The 17,894-nt window shown below is 42.8% G+C and overlaps 1 protein-coding gene across 2 annotated transcripts; it reads left to right on the forward strand.

The window, feature by feature from the left end:
• The first annotated feature begins 4,562 nt into the window (after positions 1-4,562).
• LOC135706289 (uncharacterized) lies at positions 4,563-17,774 on the forward strand. Of its 2 annotated transcripts, none has more exons than XM_065227855.1 (9): positions 4,563-4,808; positions 13,647-15,077; positions 15,145-15,246; positions 15,310-15,387; positions 15,450-15,545; positions 15,599-15,835; positions 15,919-16,143; positions 16,198-16,434; positions 17,466-17,774. In XM_065227855.1, the coding sequence occupies exons 1-9, from the start codon at positions 4,733-4,735 to the stop codon at positions 17,675-17,677; spliced, it is 2,694 nt and encodes an 897-aa protein (XP_065083927.1). In that variant the 5' UTR covers positions 4,563-4,732; the 3' UTR covers positions 17,678-17,774. The 2 variants fall into 2 exon arrangements, with proteins under 2 accessions (XP_065083927.1, XP_065083926.1); XM_065227854.1 differs by lacking the exon at positions 17,466-17,774 and adding an exon at positions 16,505-17,436 and having other exon boundaries at positions 4,564-4,808.
• The last annotated feature ends 120 nt before the right edge of the window (positions 17,775-17,894 follow it).

The following is a 17,894-nucleotide window of genomic DNA, read 5'->3' on the forward strand; positions in this document are numbered from 1 at the left end:
TTGGTCAGTAACTGTAAAGCGGTATAGCGGGCAGAAATCACCGTCGGGGAGCACATCATAGCCTCGAAGCGTGTGTTAAAATACCTGGGAGTGATCATCGATGACCGGCTAAACTTCAACAGCCACGTCGAATATGCCTGTGAGAAGGCTTCGAAGGCCATCAACGCGATAGCTAGAATCATGCCAAACAACGCTGGTCCCAGCAGTAGCAAGAGGCGTCTTCTGGCCAGCGTGTCATCATCGATACTGAGATATGGAGGTCCAGCCTGGGTTCCAGCGCTGGAAACGAAGCAGAACCAAAGGAAACTGAGCAGTACGTTCCGGCTCATGGCCATGCGAGTCGTGAGTGCGTACAGAACCATCTCGTCGAAAGCAGTATGCGTTATCGCCGGTATGATCCCAATCGGCATCACCCTGGCGGAGGACAGCGAGTGCTACAGGCGGAGAGAAGCCGGAAGAGTACGGAAAGTTGTGAGAGTGGAGTCATTGGCTAAGTGGCAACAGGAGTGGAACACGACGGAGAACGGTAGATGGACACAAAGACTAATACCGAATCTTTCGACCTTGGTGAACAGAAAACACGGAGAAGTCAATTTCCACCTAACGCAGTTCCTGTCTGGCCACGGCTGCTTCAGGGAATACCTGCATCGGTTCGGACACGCAGCGCCACCCCTCTGTCTGGAGTGTGGCAACGTCGATGAAACGCCGGAGCATTTGGTCTTCAACTGTCCAAGGTTCGAGGCAGTGCGAACGGAGTTGCCCGTCCTTACCGTGGAGAATGTCGTCGTTGAAATGTGTCGAGAGGAGGACACTTGGAATGCCGTCAGCAGGGCTGTCACGCAGATTATGTCGGAGCTGCAGCCTAAATGGAAAGAAGAGCAGCGATCTAGCAACGCCAGCTAGCGCTGAGAGTACAACAAGTGCATGAGCACGGCCACCCCTCGAAGTAGTCGCTTTACAGTGGTCCCGGGGGGATCCAGGCAGAGGAGAGAGTAAGGAATGGGTTTTAGTGGAGCTGTACTAGGCAACTAGTGGATACCACACCGTTCCAACTTCACTACAGGCTAGGCTTCTTGAAGCTTTCCTAAACCTTACTATAAAAAAAGAAAAAAAAAACACATGCATAACGTACATTATTTTCAACTAGCCCCTCAACCCCCCTTCCCCTGCTTTGATTTTGCCACCACTGCACTTTTAATTCTCGAAAAATGTCATTCTTGAGCTAGACAATCAATAAAATACGAATACGACTGTACAAAACAGTCCACCTCAACCAAAACTAATTGAATCATATAGGCTGACAAAATCGGGTTAAAAAGCTGACAAAATCGGGGGTAGACAAAATCGGGGGCTGACAAAATCGGGTCACCACTGTATTCCCAAAAACAAAAGAAGCGCTCCGACCGAATCAATTTTTATCTTCATCCGATAGGCCGAAGTGAATTCATTGGCATTCCAATGGTGTTTCAATGCGTTAGGCCGAGTTTAGAATCCGTAGGCCGAATTTGGCGTCAAGAAGCAGTGTTAGCCTTTGACAATATCTCAACGATTGGTTGCTCTTTATTCAATCTTACGGTATGTACGGAAAAGTAAAAAAAATTTGAAAGCCATCAGTAATAATAACATTCCGTTTGTTGCCAAACTGCGCTAGATTAAGAAAGACTAAGTGCGGGTTGTGCTTAATAGGCCGGAAATGGGGTAGTTAACCCTATCTGCATTTTTGGGGGTTAACTGTGATAAAAGTTTAGCTTGTTTACCTAAAACAAGTTTTTTTTTAAGGAATACCCGTTGGTTAGTTGTGTGTGAATTTGAAAGGCGCTTATTCAACCTTTTCCCGGTTATCCAATAATCACTACACATCTTTCTCTTGAGGCCGGGTTAAATACTGTTTATGCTCTTTTATGAAGGAATTTATTGAGTTTATTTTGCTGTGAAATCAATTAATCTAAATAAGCTACAAATCATCACCAAATTATTTACCCTGCACCGGAACCTGGAATCGAACTCGAGACGACCTCATTATTGGCAAACCTTGACACTACCAACCCAACTAACATTTTCAGCTTTGTAAGCCAACTTTTCCAGCGGTGTGCTGTAAAGTAGCTGAAAAGAAGCTGTAGATACAGCTACAAGCAAAAGCTAGCAAAATAGTTTTGGAGAGCGTTTGCTCAAGTTTCTCACCACCATTATTCAATTTGTCAGTCGCACTGAATAACAACAGCCAGTAAACGCTAATGTCACTTCTATACACACACTAATCAACTTTCCACTTGTAGCTGCAAAACAAAGCTAACAAAGTGAATATATTACTCATTTGATGCCTTCTACACAACCAACCATTCTTGCTGAGTAACATAAACATCAAAAGTGCTTTTTCAACAACTAAACAACCTGTACTCAGCTTATAAACTGTGTTAGAGCAACTTCGGAAGCATTTTCACAGTAAACTAGGTTTATTTTTAGGCGTGTGCTGTTTTACAGCTTTTACTCTGCTTTTTTTTAATAACTAGTCGAGAAAAGTGATTCCTGAGCACTATTATAAAGCCTCTACTCCGCGATTTTGTTGTAGAAGGGAATCTTGATTTGTTTACATAAGTTCAAAGTGTTGGCGTAGCACGGTCCCCAACTTACAATTTTCACAGAGTTAGTAGTAATAATGGAGCTAGAAAACAATTATTAGTCGTATAATAAAGCATGTTATTAAATCAATTGAAAACAGTCGAATTAAAGCGTCAATGTATGTGCAAATTACACTTATTCAGTATGTTATTAGATCAAACTTCTGGTGTTGAATCAGGCAGACAGTCATCGTTTGTATAGCTTTTAATAAGTATATTAATCAAATCAGAGCAAACAGCATAATAACGGCGCATCTATCGATCTCGATGAGGTTTTATCAGCTTACAACCCGTTTTATTCAGCATTGTACACTGTTGTAAAGCATTTATTCAATATATGTATATGCTTATTTGTGACTCTGAATTGTTTGTTGGGTATGTTATGCCACAAAACGATTTTTTTCAATGAAGCCATTCAGTACCAACATTTCAAAAAGGCGAAACTGACAAATGTAAACTAACTGAGTTTTTATAGAAATGGACAACAAGTGATCCAATGCTATGTGACATTTTATAACATTTCACAAGACACATGTTTTGTCACCCTAAATTAACATCAACAAAAAGTTGTAACTGATTTTTTGTAGCATACTATAGAGAAGTTAATTTCGTGTTGGGATTAGATTAGATTTGATTAGATTAGATTAGGGTCAAAATTCATCATGCGAAACCTCAAATCACATGAGAATTCAAAAATTCTCTTCATCTAATTTCTCTTTCGTTAATAACTTGGCTGCATTCATATTTAGAGCTATGTTGTCTACATATAGTCTGCTAAAAGAAAGTATTATTAAGCGTATTGGACGATAAGAACAGCTGAACATGTTTTTGGAGCCGAGTTATTAACGAAAGAGAGAGTCGATAAAGAGAATCAATCATTGGTCTATTTGAAAGGAGACGCGTGAATTTCAACTATCATCTCACATTATATGAGCACTTTTTTTTTCGAAATTTTTATTAGTAAGATGGGTCTGATCTCACCATAGGTGGATTAATCCAGTTGAATCAAGATTATATTAAACAAATTTTACTATTATGTACATCAATATTCAACTTCTCTGATCACGCCTTCCTTCGGATGGGAAGTAAAGCCGTTGGTCCCCGGTTCATGAGTTGATGGGTCGATAGGTAGGAAAACAAGATCGACGGAAAAAACAAACCAAAGAAAAAAAAATATTCAACTTACAATCTATTTCAGTTATGCATTCGTGCTTGGTCCCAGAGCATGAGACTCATGAACGTCAACTAGTAGCGCTACAAAAGTTTCCGGATCTTATTTTTTACATAAGAAAAATGAAACACCATGTGAACAGTAATGAATGATCCCGCATATTGAATATTTAGTCGAAACAAGTTGCTTCAGAAACAAGTTTCATCGTGTGTTCAGTGCTTTGAGCTAATTTGTCATACTGCTGTTCACAATGAGTTTCTCCCATAATGACGTTCAATCTATTCGCTCACAGATGGAGTCACTGAGTTCATGTTGTATGCGATTTGGAATTGCCGAAGTATTTGAAAGTTGTTGTATACGAGCCCTTTATCGTTAATTAATACTTTTCTACTGATCTAAGCTAGTGGGAATGCATCTTCTAAATCCAAAAAAAAAAATCATTTTCATAAATAACTGTATTGAGTACTTGTACCTAAGTCGTGTTATTGCTAAACAACATGTACCAAGAACGAATCATCCTTGAAGCAGCCAATCGATCGGAACATGTCCGTTCTATTCATCGCATTGTTGTCGTTGCTCTTTCCTTAATCCCGTAAACTCTCGCACGATCAGGTCCGAGATTAAAGACGCACGCGAAACCGAGAGAGCATTGCAGTAGGTAGGGTAGCAGAAATGGCCTATTCATACCGAAGGGAACAGTGTGGAATTTCCAGTTTACCTCCGCACAGAACGATCGGGATCTCATCGATTGTCCGATCAGTTATCTCCAAAGAGTTGAGGGCGTTCTATCAGTTTCATTTGATCCATCGGACGAATAGCTAGGATACTGGATTGTTTGGAGTCCTGTGCATGAAGTTGTAGTTTTTTTTTGCATGGCCAAAATTGGTTTTAAGTTGTGCTAATTGTATTTCTTAGCAAGTGAAATACGCAGTTTTTTGTGATTATGTCCGTTCTAGGATTGTGGACGTTGGCGTCCGCATTGGGATGCTGTATTGGATTTACCATAGTCCAAAGACCAGGTGGGTTTCAATAGAATCTATTACAGTGCCATTTTGGATAGAAAAGAGGTGTCTGTGATGTATTGTTAAGGAAATAATGCGTTTAATCTGGGGTCATTGTTCCCCATCTGGATGGCATCAAGCTTTCAGGTCAGCATTCTTCATGTACAACAGGTTTTCTAAAATTGATAGAAACAATTATTACACTCAGTTCTGTTTTTAGTGGTTGTTTTTGTCCGTAGTTTTGCTCGTGTGATCACAAATTGCAACCAAACTTAGTAGTACTTGTTTAAAAAAATAAAATAAAAATAGAAAAATATGGTTGCATTGAAATTTCTGTACTGATCCTAAATGAGGACAACAAAAAATGACAAACGTGTGAAACAGAATTGACTGTATTTTAATGAGAACAAAGATCCATGGAGAAGAGGAAAATAATGGTCTGTTTTGTAATGATTTAATTACATTTGAGTATTACAAAAATATTCCAAGAGCTAGAATCGTAATTTAAGCTTCTGACTCGGCTCACCGATTTTTTTTAATTGGTACTAACGTATGTGAAAATGATTTGGTCACTCAGTGACTGTATAGCTGTTCTGTAAAATAGTGCATCTTATATAATCAATTTCAGGAATCAACGACGATAGTCACATCTTGTGCAGTTGTCAGGAACTGATAGATTTTGCCCGATATTCCCTTCATTCCGGAAATCAAATTCATAATCATTAAATAATCAAACTTGATCCAATATATCTGTAATGACTGCCCCCTCGTAAAAATGTCCAATACACGGCCAATTAAACTAACTCAAATTTGAGTATCGTTCATTCATATTCTCAAAACTCCTGGTTACTCATAAACGGAGTAATTTTTTTTAAAGGTAACTCAAAGACCAGAAGGTCCCGAAGATACGTGCTCAACTTTTTGGCTCAGTTCTGGTACTATATTCAGTCCCAAGCTAATCAATGCACCCCTCGAAACATAGAAAAATCCACTAACCCCTTGACAGATAAAACTTTCATAGCGAATCAAAACAAACATAGTGTAGTACTAGAATTTCGACTAGAATGGGATATGTTATTCGTTTGCTTGGGACCAATAGGCTAGTCAAGTAGTGAGCCAATTTAAAATCGTTAGTTTCGAATTGATTGTTGGTACCCTGGTCTCTACTGTTTGCTCCGGCTGTTTGGATAAATAAAGGCAGGCAGTGAACAGAAGAACGAAAATGTCGGAAATGAAACAGTGTGATGCGTTTATTACGTTTGTAAAATCTATAAGTCAAAAAACATACACAGCTAAAAAAAGTAAAAAAAAACTTAAACTTATTGCAACTATATTTAATGGTTTTGGGAAATAATTCCTTCTTGTTATATATTCTAGTTATATTCAGTGCTCGTTTGATTGTGCTGAGCGTTATAAAATCTTCTTTTTTTTTATAATTACTTTATTTGTAAAGGCTCAATCGAATAAACTTTACAGAGCCGAGTTATCCTTTGCGTTATACATTATTACTGTCTTAAATTTAAAGTTAAAGGAACTGGACCGAGTACTCGCGGTTGTCTCGAGGTTAGTGGAGATACACAATTTTTTGGATGGGAATCGATGTTTTCGAGAGCAAGATACCAGAGAGAGCACGCAATTATTTGAAAGACGTGCAATTTGAGTAGGAGCGCGCAGAAGCAGCACAAAGAGAGCTCAATATTAGCACGAGAAAAGCTTGCCAATACTGTTTTAAAGCTGCTACTGCTTTTCAATAATTCGATTTTTTTTTAATTTTATGGCCTTAGCGAAAAAAATTACCGTGTAATTATTTTTTGCACCGGAGTCTAAAGTGGTGCCAACAGCGTACTAGAATCTATCAAAGTTTGTTTTTTTTATTCGCCGCGTCGTAGGATTCCGAGAGGGTTACGAACAGCTGCGAAACCATAGATCACATTCTTCTAGTTTTGCTCCAGCTGACTTTAGTTTCCGAATAATCTTGTCGAAAGTCTTCAAATAGTGCTTAATTGATGCATCTTCGGCCTTCATCTTCAGCTTTGCGAGTTGCTTGCGAATAAGCGTTTACGACGAAACCGACTTCTTGGCGGAGATTCTTTCCAAAGTGCTCCAAATATCCCTAGACGTTTTTTTTTTCACGAATCAAATCCAGTAAATCATCGTGGATGAAGGAGATGATCACATTCGTATCTTTTCCATCTAACTCTTGAAACTTTGCTGCTTCAGTCGTTACTGTTGGTGGGTATTTCTAAACTTCACATTCTCGAATTTGGTACCGGAGAACTGCGGGATCCCGTTTACCGATTCTCTGCGTGTATCGCCCATAACATCCTGAAGTTATAACAGTGGTTTGAATTAAGGAAGAACTATATTTTGGAACAGGTGACAACACACAGCATTATTACTTTCTTAGGTAGAATGCATTGCTCCGTTTCTGTGTTGTGAAAAAAATCGTTCCACATATGCAGAATCATCTGTAAATTTGTTCTCTTCCTAATAATTTTTGGCAGGTTTTAGCTAGCATTTCCGTACTGTAATTGTGTGGCTCGGATTGAAGATCTAAAAAAGCAGAAGCAACAACAAACTAACACGGAAGGAGATACAGTGGTGGCCACTGAAGAGGATCAATATACCATGAGCAGAAGCAAGCGGGCAGATTCGTATCGTCATTGAGAACATTCAAATTCATAATAGAGAGCTTATAGTACTTACTTACTTACTTAACGATCCTCTGCACCTCCAGGGGTGCAAAGGGCGTTTGTGAAAGATTTCCATCCTGGGCGATTACTAGCTAGGGCCTTGACCTGTATCCAAGTCAAATTTCGGTCAACGTTCTCAATTTCACTGTTTAGGCTCTGCCGCCACGAGCCTCTGGGTCTGCCTCTGCTGCAATGTCCTGCTGGATTCCAGTCCAGTGCTTGCTTGCAGATTTCGTTTCCGCTCCGTCGTAGTGTGTGGCCGACCCACCTCCACTTCCGTTCACGAATTTCTGTCTCTATCGGCTTCTGATGGCACAAACGATGAAGCTCGGAATTTGAGATCCAATTGTGGGCCACCAGGTACGAATTATGTACCACAGGCATCGGTTGATAAACACCTGCAGCTTCTGAGTGTTCTCCGCTGATACACACCATGTTTCACTGGCGTATAACAGCACAGACTTCACGTTCGAATTAAAAATTAGGATTTTGGTACGTCGACTGATCTGATTCGCTCTCCATAATTTTCGCAAACTGGCAAAAGCAACCCTCGCCTTCTTAATCCGTGCACCTGTGTCGCTATTTTTGCCGCCGTCCGACGCTATCTGGCTGCCAAGATATTGGAAGCTTTCGACTTTCTCCACTGCCTGCCCAGCTACCGTGAAATTGGAATGGTTTTCCGTGTTGACATCCAACGATTTGGTCTTGTTGACGTACGTGGTAAGACCTGCTTCAGAGGAGTGTTCCACAAGGTCGTCGAGCTTACTCTGCATGTCAGAGCGCCGTTGTGCTAATAAAGCAACATCATCAGACAAATCGAAGTCGTTGAGATGCTCCATGGTAATAGGCTGCCACAGCAACCCACGGTTCGGTACACGGTCAACGGCTCCAACCATGATCCTTGCCTCACACCCGCGATTACCCGAATCGGGTCAGACAAAGCTCCGTTGTGCAACACTCTGCATGAGAAAGCCTCGTACTGCGCTTCGATGAGGTTGACGATCTTATCAGGGACTCCATTGCGTCTCAGAGCGCCCCACAAGCTTTCGTGGTTTAGTCGGTCGAAAGCTTTTTCGTAGTCAATGAATACCAAGTACAGGGACTTTTGGAACTCATTGACCTGCTCCAAGATGATGCGGAGCGTGACAATATGGTCCACGCAGGATCTTCCAGCACGGAATCCTGTCTGCTGTCGTCGAAGAGTCTTGTCAATCTTCTCCTGTATCCGATTGAGGATAACTTTACACAGAACTTTGAGAACAATACACAGTAACGTGATGCGTCGCCAGTTGTCGCATACATTCGGATCCCCCTTCTTGGGGACTTTTACAAAGACGCTCTGCATCCAGTCGGCCGGAAAAGTCGCGGTGTCCCAGATATTGACGAATAGTTGATGCAACATTTGTGAGGATAGCATGGGGTCAGCCTTGAGCATCTCTGCTGATATGCGATTGACCCCCGGGGCTTTGTTGGACTTCATACTTCGGATGGCTGCTTCTATCTCCTGCAATGATGGAGCTTCAGTGTTGACACGAGTAACGCGCCTCACCCTTGGCGGATCATGCCGAGATGTTGATGGTTGGTTGACCGTTGAAACTTCGAGAAGTTGTTCAAAGTGCTCAAACAAACGTTTCAACTGGTCAGGCGTCGGTGAAACATCATAGAGGAGGCGGATATCGCCGGTTGCTGCGGATTTCTCCCCTTCATCAACCAGGGAGTCCACCCACGCTCGCTTGTCCCATATACAGGAGCGCTTAACTTCCCTCTCTAGAGCCGAATACCGTTGACGGGCCTCGTTCTTGGCTTCTTGCTCGCTCTATCGCGGCTTTTGCTTCTCTCCGCTCCTCAATCTTCCTCCAGGTTTCATCGGTGATCCACTCCTTCCACTGAGTGCGCAGCTCACCCAGGTTGTTCTCGCTTGTTTCAATAAAGGCATTCTTGATGCTCGTCCACTGTTCTTCTACGGTGCCACCTTCCGGAATATTAGCTGCGCGAGCCTCGAGTTCTTCGACGAACGATCTCTTCACTGCTTGGTCTTCCAGTCGGCGTGATTGAATCGCCGCCCGAGTCTCTCCTCCCGCCGTTGAACCCGCGCAATGCGTAGGCGGATCTCACCGACCAGGAGATGATGGTCAGACGCGATGGCAGTGCTGCGTTTATTCCGAACATCAAGAAGGCTCCGTCTCCATTTTCGGCTGATGCAGATGTGGTCGATTTGGTTCTCTGTATATCCATCACGGGAGACCCATGTGACTTTATGCACTGGGCGATGGGGGAAGAGCGAACCCCCGATCACCATGTCGTTGTTGCAACAAAACTCTGGTAGTAGCTCGCCGTTCCCGCTCATTTCTCCGAGACCATGACGTCCCATAATGCGCTCATAGTCCGGAGTTGTCGGAGCCGATCTTCGCATTGAAGTCGCCTGTGTAGATTTTGACAGCAGGGTTGCTTCCACTCACTTGCTATACAACATTATTTTTCGGAATAATGAAATCATAGGATGAAATAATGGTCTGTTGTACTTGCAAGTATCAAGAAGAGGGTGAAAAGTGTGTGTTTGACTCATAAAACCTGTCAATTTTGCTTTCAGAGCGTCACAATCAGCGATCTTATGATTCGTGAGCGTTCACTCAGAGTGAGCGCTCACGAATCGTAAAATCGCTGATTGTGACGCACTGAAAGCAATATTGACAGGTTTTATGTGTCAAATACATACTTCACGACCCCTTCTTTCAACCTTCAAGTACTAATAACCATTATAACATCCAATGATTTCATAATTCCGAAAAACAATTTTTTATAGCAAGTGAGTGGAAGCAACCCTGATTGACAGTAAAAGTTCTCTTTGTCCTGCAATTCGGCAGCATCGGTTGGCGCATAACATTGGATTATGGTGAGGTTTCGGACCCGTGTTCTGAATCTGGCAACGATTATTCTCTCATTGATAGGTTCCCACTTGATGAGCGCAGTCTGTGCTTGGGCGCTAAGCAGAAAGTCAACTCCACGATGTCGCGGTGCGTTTTCACCTCGCATACCACAATATGAAAGTACCTGTCCCGAAGGCAGCTTGTGTTCTCCAAAGTTCGGCCAGCGGACTTCACTAAGTTCCAGGATTTCTAGCTTCATACGGCGGGCCTCACTGGTTATGCCAGGTTACCCTGTTGGGCTAGCGTCAGTATATTCCATGTTCCAATTCTTGTCCGTTGTTTAGCGCTAAAAGTCGTTGCCATAAAATCAGTCCGTAATCTTTCACTATAGGTTTCCCTAACAATTTGAAGGTTTCGGAGACAGTAGGTGGTTGGCCTAAGGTCTCCTATCCACCGTGATGGGACTGCCATCTCGGGTATAGCTTTCGGGGAGAAGCATTTCGTATTCAGCTGCTGGATGCCAGTCAGACGCTGGATGCGAGTCAGACGCTGTTTGAGCCGCCCCTAACATGGAGAACAGACGCTCGGGTTTTGTAAGCCACAACCAAAGTTCCCACCGGAGTTGGTTGCCCGATCTTCCCTAAGGTTACGCGTACCCCAGCCGGTGCCACGGGGAGGAAGGGATAGGAGTTACTGGGCAAGAGGCTACCCAACTAACAATTTTAGCTGCAGATTAGCTTATACAGCCAAAAAATGGCTTATACGGCTAATATTTGCCTGTATAAGCTAGTCTGCAGCTAAAATTGTTTGTTGGGTAAGGACCACTTTCACTTGCGTGACGGGTCTATTTTGCTAGTCTGTGTTGCAATACTTTTCTAAGCGATTCCATGCTTATGACTGGTTTTCACGTGATTCCTAACTTTTCAAGTCTGGTTAACTTCATATTCAAGTCATTCCAAACTTTTCAGTTTGAATCCACTTCATTTTTAAGTTATGTTTCAGGTCTGATTCACTTCACATTCAAGTGGATCTAAACTGTTCAGGTCTGGTTCACTTCAAGACCAACAAATGAAATGGCCTTAATTCCATTTTGTAAACAAACCTTGTAAGGCCATTTTCTCGCGAACCGAAGTCCACAAAGGCAAACCAACAGAATGAACAGGTAGGGGAAATTCTCCTCTACCCGATTGTGGTTTAGGTTTTCGAATGAAGGTCTCGGTTCGCGAGAAAATGGCCTTACAAGGTTTGTTTACAAAATGGAGTTAAGGCCATTTCAATTGTTGGTCTTGACTTCATATTTAAGTGATTACAAGCTTTTTAGGTCTAGTTCACTTTATTTTCAAGTGAATCCAATATTTTCAGGACTAATTCACTTCATATTCAAGCGATTTCAAACTTCTCAGATCCGGCACATTTCAAATTTTTTAACGCACGCTGGCGCCACGTAGTGACATATTTCCAAAACAAACTAAGGCACTATCCGCTTAGCCAGGATCTTCTGAACAACTTTGCTGAAGACTCGAACTTTATATCAGATCGGAATCACGAATTACAATAATTTAAAAAATGCTCGATTTTTCATGCACACTAGCGCCACGTAGTGATAGAATTCCGAATCAAACTGTCTACCTAGCCGGTGGTGTAGTGGTAAGCGTGATTACCTTTCACCCCAGCAGGCCTGGGTTCAATCCCAGTCGGCGCCGCCGGGATGTTCTGAGGCATAACATCTCTGATCATGCCTACCTTCGGATGGGAAGTAAAGCCGTTGGTCCCCGGTTCATGAGTTGATGGGTCGATAGGTAGGGTACAGGTGTGGGAGCTGCCTTCCTGGCACGTCGGTAGCATTGGTGCTCAGCACGGAAAACAAGATCGACGGAAAAAAACAAACCAAAGGAAAAAAAAAAAACTGTCTACCTTCTGATCGCCCTTGGCCCTTGGTATTTCCCAGGGAACATTTCATAACATCTGTTAGGAAAATTTTATCATTCTTTTTGATCATTTCTATTGTTCTAAGTGTAACATATTTAAATAGGCTGGTAAAATTTTACTTATGTATCGTGCGGCCACATTTTTTGACGTAGGACTACATCTGTGATTTATATATGGGGGAACACTTTGTGAAAACCGAAAATGGAATATGTAACAAAATTATGAAAGATTTTGAACGTTAATAACTAAGCTGCCCCTGAACCAATTTCAATAATTTTTTCATCAATCGATCAGAAATATGTCTACGCATCTGCTAAATTTAAGACTTTATCATTTTCAAAATGTCACTATTGAACATAACACGAATGTGCAACTGTTCCTATGACCATTAAAATTATCATCGATTGCCTGCAAAACGCGATTTCCCTAACAAAGATTTCAAAGTTGAATTTCATCCGGTTTCACCAAACGGTGTTTATTCAATCACCGCGTGGTGAGTGGTGGTGTTCTCCAGTACACAACGAAAGGCTGCCTGCAAGCAGCGAGCTGCAGCCCACAAGACCATAAATAAAACGTGGAAGAAGCCACACCGCTATTGGTCTGAATTAGTAGCTCTTCGTGAGTCGCTGTGGGTCATCTATGTCAAGTGCGTCATACAAAAGAGTATAAACAGAGAGAACCCTGCTCAAATTCTTATTCCTACACAAAACACAAGCTCCTGCTGCAGTTAACAAATAAGATTTATTATATAAGACCTCGTAGTCCTACGTCACCATTGCGTACAACCCCATAGGGTTGCCCTTGTAGTTTCTTATAGAACATTTCAACTTAAGTATTGACAGATCTGACTGTTTTGAATGGGGTAGTTGTTGAAAATTTATTGAACTTCATGATTAAAAATTGGGCATAGGAACATTTTCCCGTTGGAAACTAAAATGCCATATGCCACTGATCGAAGATTGCAGTTAAGTCATCTTTCAAGGCTGCAGGTTTAATCAAGTATTGATATGAAGGTCTTTTAATCTTCAGATCAGAAAGGGATGATTCTAAGATGACATCCATTATTGAGCGATAGGGGTCCTACAATTTATGAAATTAGTACGTGTAGTACGTGTGATACCGGGGTCAGGGAGTTTGGTAGAAAACAAAACATTTGTGGACGTCTCATTTGAATCTTGAAATTAGGAAAGCCTTCGGAATTCCTCTTCAATTTCAACATATATTATTATGCTTGTTTGTTCAGATATTAATCACAAATCAATGAACTTTATTTTTTTTCAATTCCTTCGACTTGTAACGTTCCAACTGGAACTCATGCCTGTTTTCAACTTAAAAACAATTTGTTTTATCCCTTATTCCATTTCTAGCAGAATACTATGATTACCGAAGAAATCCCCAGGACTACCCATGGCAACCCTCGGGGTACCAATGGCAATCATTGGAATACCAATGGGAACCGATAGAATACCAAGGGCAACCCTCTGATTATCAACCCTATGACTATCAACCCTATGAGTATCAACCCTATGACTATAAACCCTATGATTATCAGCCCAGTTACTCCAACTACTACTACTACCCATCCTACGAGCTTTCGGTGCCGTACAGTCACGACACCACGAAATCCAAACTACCTTACGGTGAAGCCCAACAGCTGCTCCAAGTCTACCGAGTCATCCGAGTGATTGTCGTGTTCCGAGATCCAGTTCACAAACCAGTAACCTCACTGGATCGACTGGTCCATGAACTAACGGATGAAGCGCTGCAGCAAAAGCTCGTCGAGCTCCTTCACAACGTGCATGGGTACAAGGAAGTGGCAGAACTAAAAAACGACCCAGCGGTAAAGTTGAAGAACTCGTTTGTCAACGACTATCGGCGCTTGCTTTTGGCCATCCAGCGGGCATTGAATGCGCTTGATTTGAAGGCCGAATTTGACGACGATCTCTGCGAGAAACTGCGGAAGCTTAGAGATCAAGCAAATGCATTGACGGTGGAACAAATCGAGGCGGAATTGACACGAGGTTTGAAGGGTCATGCTAAGGAAGCATTGGTTTCGGATGTTCTGGAAAATCTACTGGGTGAAGTGGAAACTAAGGATCTGGAGGTGTTCCATGAGAACTATGATGTAGTGGTGGAAGGTGAGGACGACGATGAACCATTGGATCTGGATAAGGTGGAAAAGTACCTGGTCGTGATTGATGAACCCGAGGAGAAGCAAAAGCAGCAGGAGCCGAAGGATCGCCACGAGATTGATGACGAGGATCTTGAGGATTTAGCCGCAGCTTTAGAACTGTATTTAGAGGAGCAAAAGATCGCGGAATCCAATCTGGTCAAGGAAAAGAGTACAATTGGGCACGATAAGACAGTAGAACCGGATACAACTACCCTTAGCACTACAACGGTTTACACTACTACTCACGCTCCACTGATCCCAATCCCAGCGGAAGCAACCAAAGACACTTGGTTGGGTTCACTGTTTGGTAACGGTAATCTCCTAGCCGGACACTACGGTAGCCCAAATCAAGTTCCAGAATCGCAGAAGCTACCGTACCCAATCGACGTGAGTCAACCGGCTGTCCTAGTTGAACCGGAAGAACTGGAAACTAACAAACTGGACAGCCAGAACGTTTGGGTTCATGTGGAAAATCCGGACAACGAACCGCTGGACTTTGATATTGATCAGCGATTCCAGAGCCTGTCTACGACTGCAGCAAGCGCCGACAAGACGAATGCAGCTACCCACTCCGTTCCGCTGTGGTTGATCGAGAACTCCAAGAACCAGAAGGTTGAAAACAAACGTAATAAGATTTGGGCGTTATGCGAGAAAAAAATGTGTGATAAATTTGAAATATTTTTTTTTTGTAGAGATGGAACTCAAGGACATCGTTGAGGGTCAAAATGCACATCGAGATGAATTGCAAAAGCAGCTTCCTGATGATGAGGATGAGCAGGAGTTTGACCATAGGGGTAAAGTGTTGAAATTTTAAATTGAGGATAGTAGTAGTTTCATGATTAATATTTGGTTCGCAGAAATTGAATTCGAGGATACAATTGAAGGCCGCACTGAGGGGGACGATGAATTGTTTCTAGAGCTTCCGGAAAACAGACGTAATATATTTCAGAGTATAATCAAATGATGGATGCTTCAAAACTGTAAACATTTCTTACAGAAATTGAAGCTGAGGATATCACTGATAAAGCATCCACAGGAGAGGCTCGAGAGATTCCGGTTGACGAGGAAAAACTCCAGACAGTCGAAGAAGAAGGTAGATTTTTCAATACGGTTTAAACATACTTTACTAACGACATACCATTTTAGGACCCGCCCGATTCAACCTCCCGGTCGACTTATCTGATCACCAGAAACTCAACGCTATTCCAGAACCGGTTCCGATCGTTGAACAGCAAGAACTCCAACGACTGGATGTGACCACGGAATCTTCTGCTACTCCAGTAGCGATAGTTGACCAAATCACAACGCTCAACAATAACGAAGTGCACACGGAAAGTGCTCCGGTTGAATCCAGGGAAGAGCCGACCTCCGTAACTCAGACAGGTAAGTCCCTACAATCGGTCACCGGAATGATAGATTTCTACAATTGCATTTAAAAATACTTAACTGATAACATACACTTTTAGGACACACCCTGGTTGACTTATCTGGTCACCAGCAACTTAGCTCCACACCAGATCTGGCTCCGATCGATGAACAGCAAAAGCTCCAGCGACTGGATGTGACTACGGAATCTTCTGGTACTCCAGTACCGGCAGTTGACCAGCTCACGACGCTCAACATTTACGAAGTGCACACGGAAAGTGCTCCGGCAGAATCCAGGGAAGAGCCAACCCCCGTAACTCAGAGTGGTAGATTCTTACAATTGCATTTAAAAATACTTTACTAATAACATACACTTTTAGAAAACGCCCGATTCAACCTCCCGGTCGAGTTATCCGGTCACCAGCTACTCAAATCTACTCCAGAATCAGTTCCGATCGTTGAACAGCAGGAACTCCAACGACTGGATGTGACTACGGAAGCTGCTGCTGCTCCAGTAGCGACAGTTGACCAGCTCACAACGCTCAACGTTTACGAAGTGCACACGGAAAGTGCTCCGGTCGAATCCAGGGAAGAGCCAACCCCCGTAACTCAGACAGGTAAGTCACTTCAACTAACCTTCAAGAGTAGTAGATTTTTTACAATATGCGATTCACCCCGTGCGTTTAGCTACGTCGGAACCTGATGCTCGACGCTTCGTCAGGGAAGAGGTCTTGAAAGTCCTGAATCTGCTGGAAGAATCCAATGGGTTCACGGAACTGAAGGAGCGCATTACCGAGCAAGATTTGAATAAGCTAGTTGATGAGTTAAGCCGCATGCAAGTGGGCATCAGGTGGACTGAGATGATTAGTGCCCTGCAGAAGTTAGTCGCGATCAAAAATCTGGACAATGGAGACCGGGTAGTGGAAATTCTAGAACATTGGAAGGAAGGTGAAGAGGGACATTTGGATGATGGGTACTTTGACAGGACTTATGGGAAGAATGAGCCGGCGGAGAATCGTCAGATTCAAGAGGAAATTGACGAAGGAGGTATGGAATTGGGTCAATGGCAAGCGGCGACGATTGAATCCAGAGATCTGGAAGAAGATGATACAAAGCGAGTTCTGTTCATCGATGATAAAGACAATTACTTCGATGGGGCATACGAGCTGAACAACAAAACCGTTAATCAATCTGCTCCCTTGAATGGATCGGAAACTCACAACGCAACTCATGCTCAGCTCCAGAATGCAACAGCGATTGAAGCTGGGAACTTCATAGCAGAAACCCCCGTTGAAAGTAGAAATCCTCGGATTGTCAACGCAGATGACAACCAGAATGAACTCAAGCATTCAACTCAAGACCCACCTGTTATCGACCAAACATCAGTTCCACACACCCTACAAGCGGAGGAGGTCACCGACAAACTGGAAGTGACAACTCCTCAGCCATTTCCCGCCAATGAAGCGTAACCTATGGCGCTGGATTGAACTAGCACTGACGAAAGCGCTGACGGGGGTGGAACCGTCGAGCAATCAGAATCTTAGCATCGCAGCCTAGAGCAATTCCCTTGTACAGAAATTAACCAATTTGTAAATAAAGACGACTCCGATTAGGTTTTAACAGCATTCTTTGTCACAAACTATTCCAGATCAATCCGAATTCAACTCCGCGCTGCAGTTCCGCCCCGTAGATATTCGTCATCCAGAAATGTCTCACCTTGTGCCGCACATAATTCACCAACTTCGACTGGGGAACGTATCCGAGCAGGAACAGCTAACCTTGGCGGCAATCTTTGAAGATCTTTGGCCTCTGATAGTGGAAGAAGCCTTCCGGCCTAGCAGCAGCAGCAAGAACGCATGAAATTCCAAATGGAAGGAATTCGAGAACATTTAGATTATCTCTCTCCAGGGGACCGTTAATGTGTTGGTGATTTTTTTTTTCCGAAATAGACAAAGTTTTACAGTCGGACTGCAATTTTGTGCAGCCTTTCTTTTCTTGTGCCTTCGTTGACGTAATTACACCCCAGAGTAGTAATGTTGGTCTTACCTGCTCTGTAAATGTTATCGTTTCAAAATAT

Source organism: Ochlerotatus camptorhynchus, unplaced genomic scaffold, assembly GCF_037179485.1.
Source record: "Ochlerotatus camptorhynchus isolate MF236.1 unplaced genomic scaffold, CSIRO-AGI_Acam_v1.1 ptg000277l, whole genome shotgun sequence".
NCBI lineage: Eukaryota > Metazoa > Arthropoda > Insecta > Diptera > Culicidae > Ochlerotatus > Ochlerotatus camptorhynchus.

Bases quoted from the DNA above. Each gene is read 5' to 3' on its own strand.
- LOC135706289 (XM_065227854.1), top strand. From the start codon at position 4,733: ATGTCCGTTCTAGGATTGTGGACGTTGGCGTCCGCATTGGGATGCTGT. The intron at 4,809-13,646 runs GTGGGTTTCAAT...TTCCATTTCTAG, and splicing joins TACCATAGTCCAAAGACCAG to CAGAATACTATGATTACCGA. The intron at 15,247-15,309 runs GTAAAGTGTTGA...TTTGGTTCGCAG, and splicing joins GCAGGAGTTTGACCATAGGG to AAATTGAATTCGAGGATACA.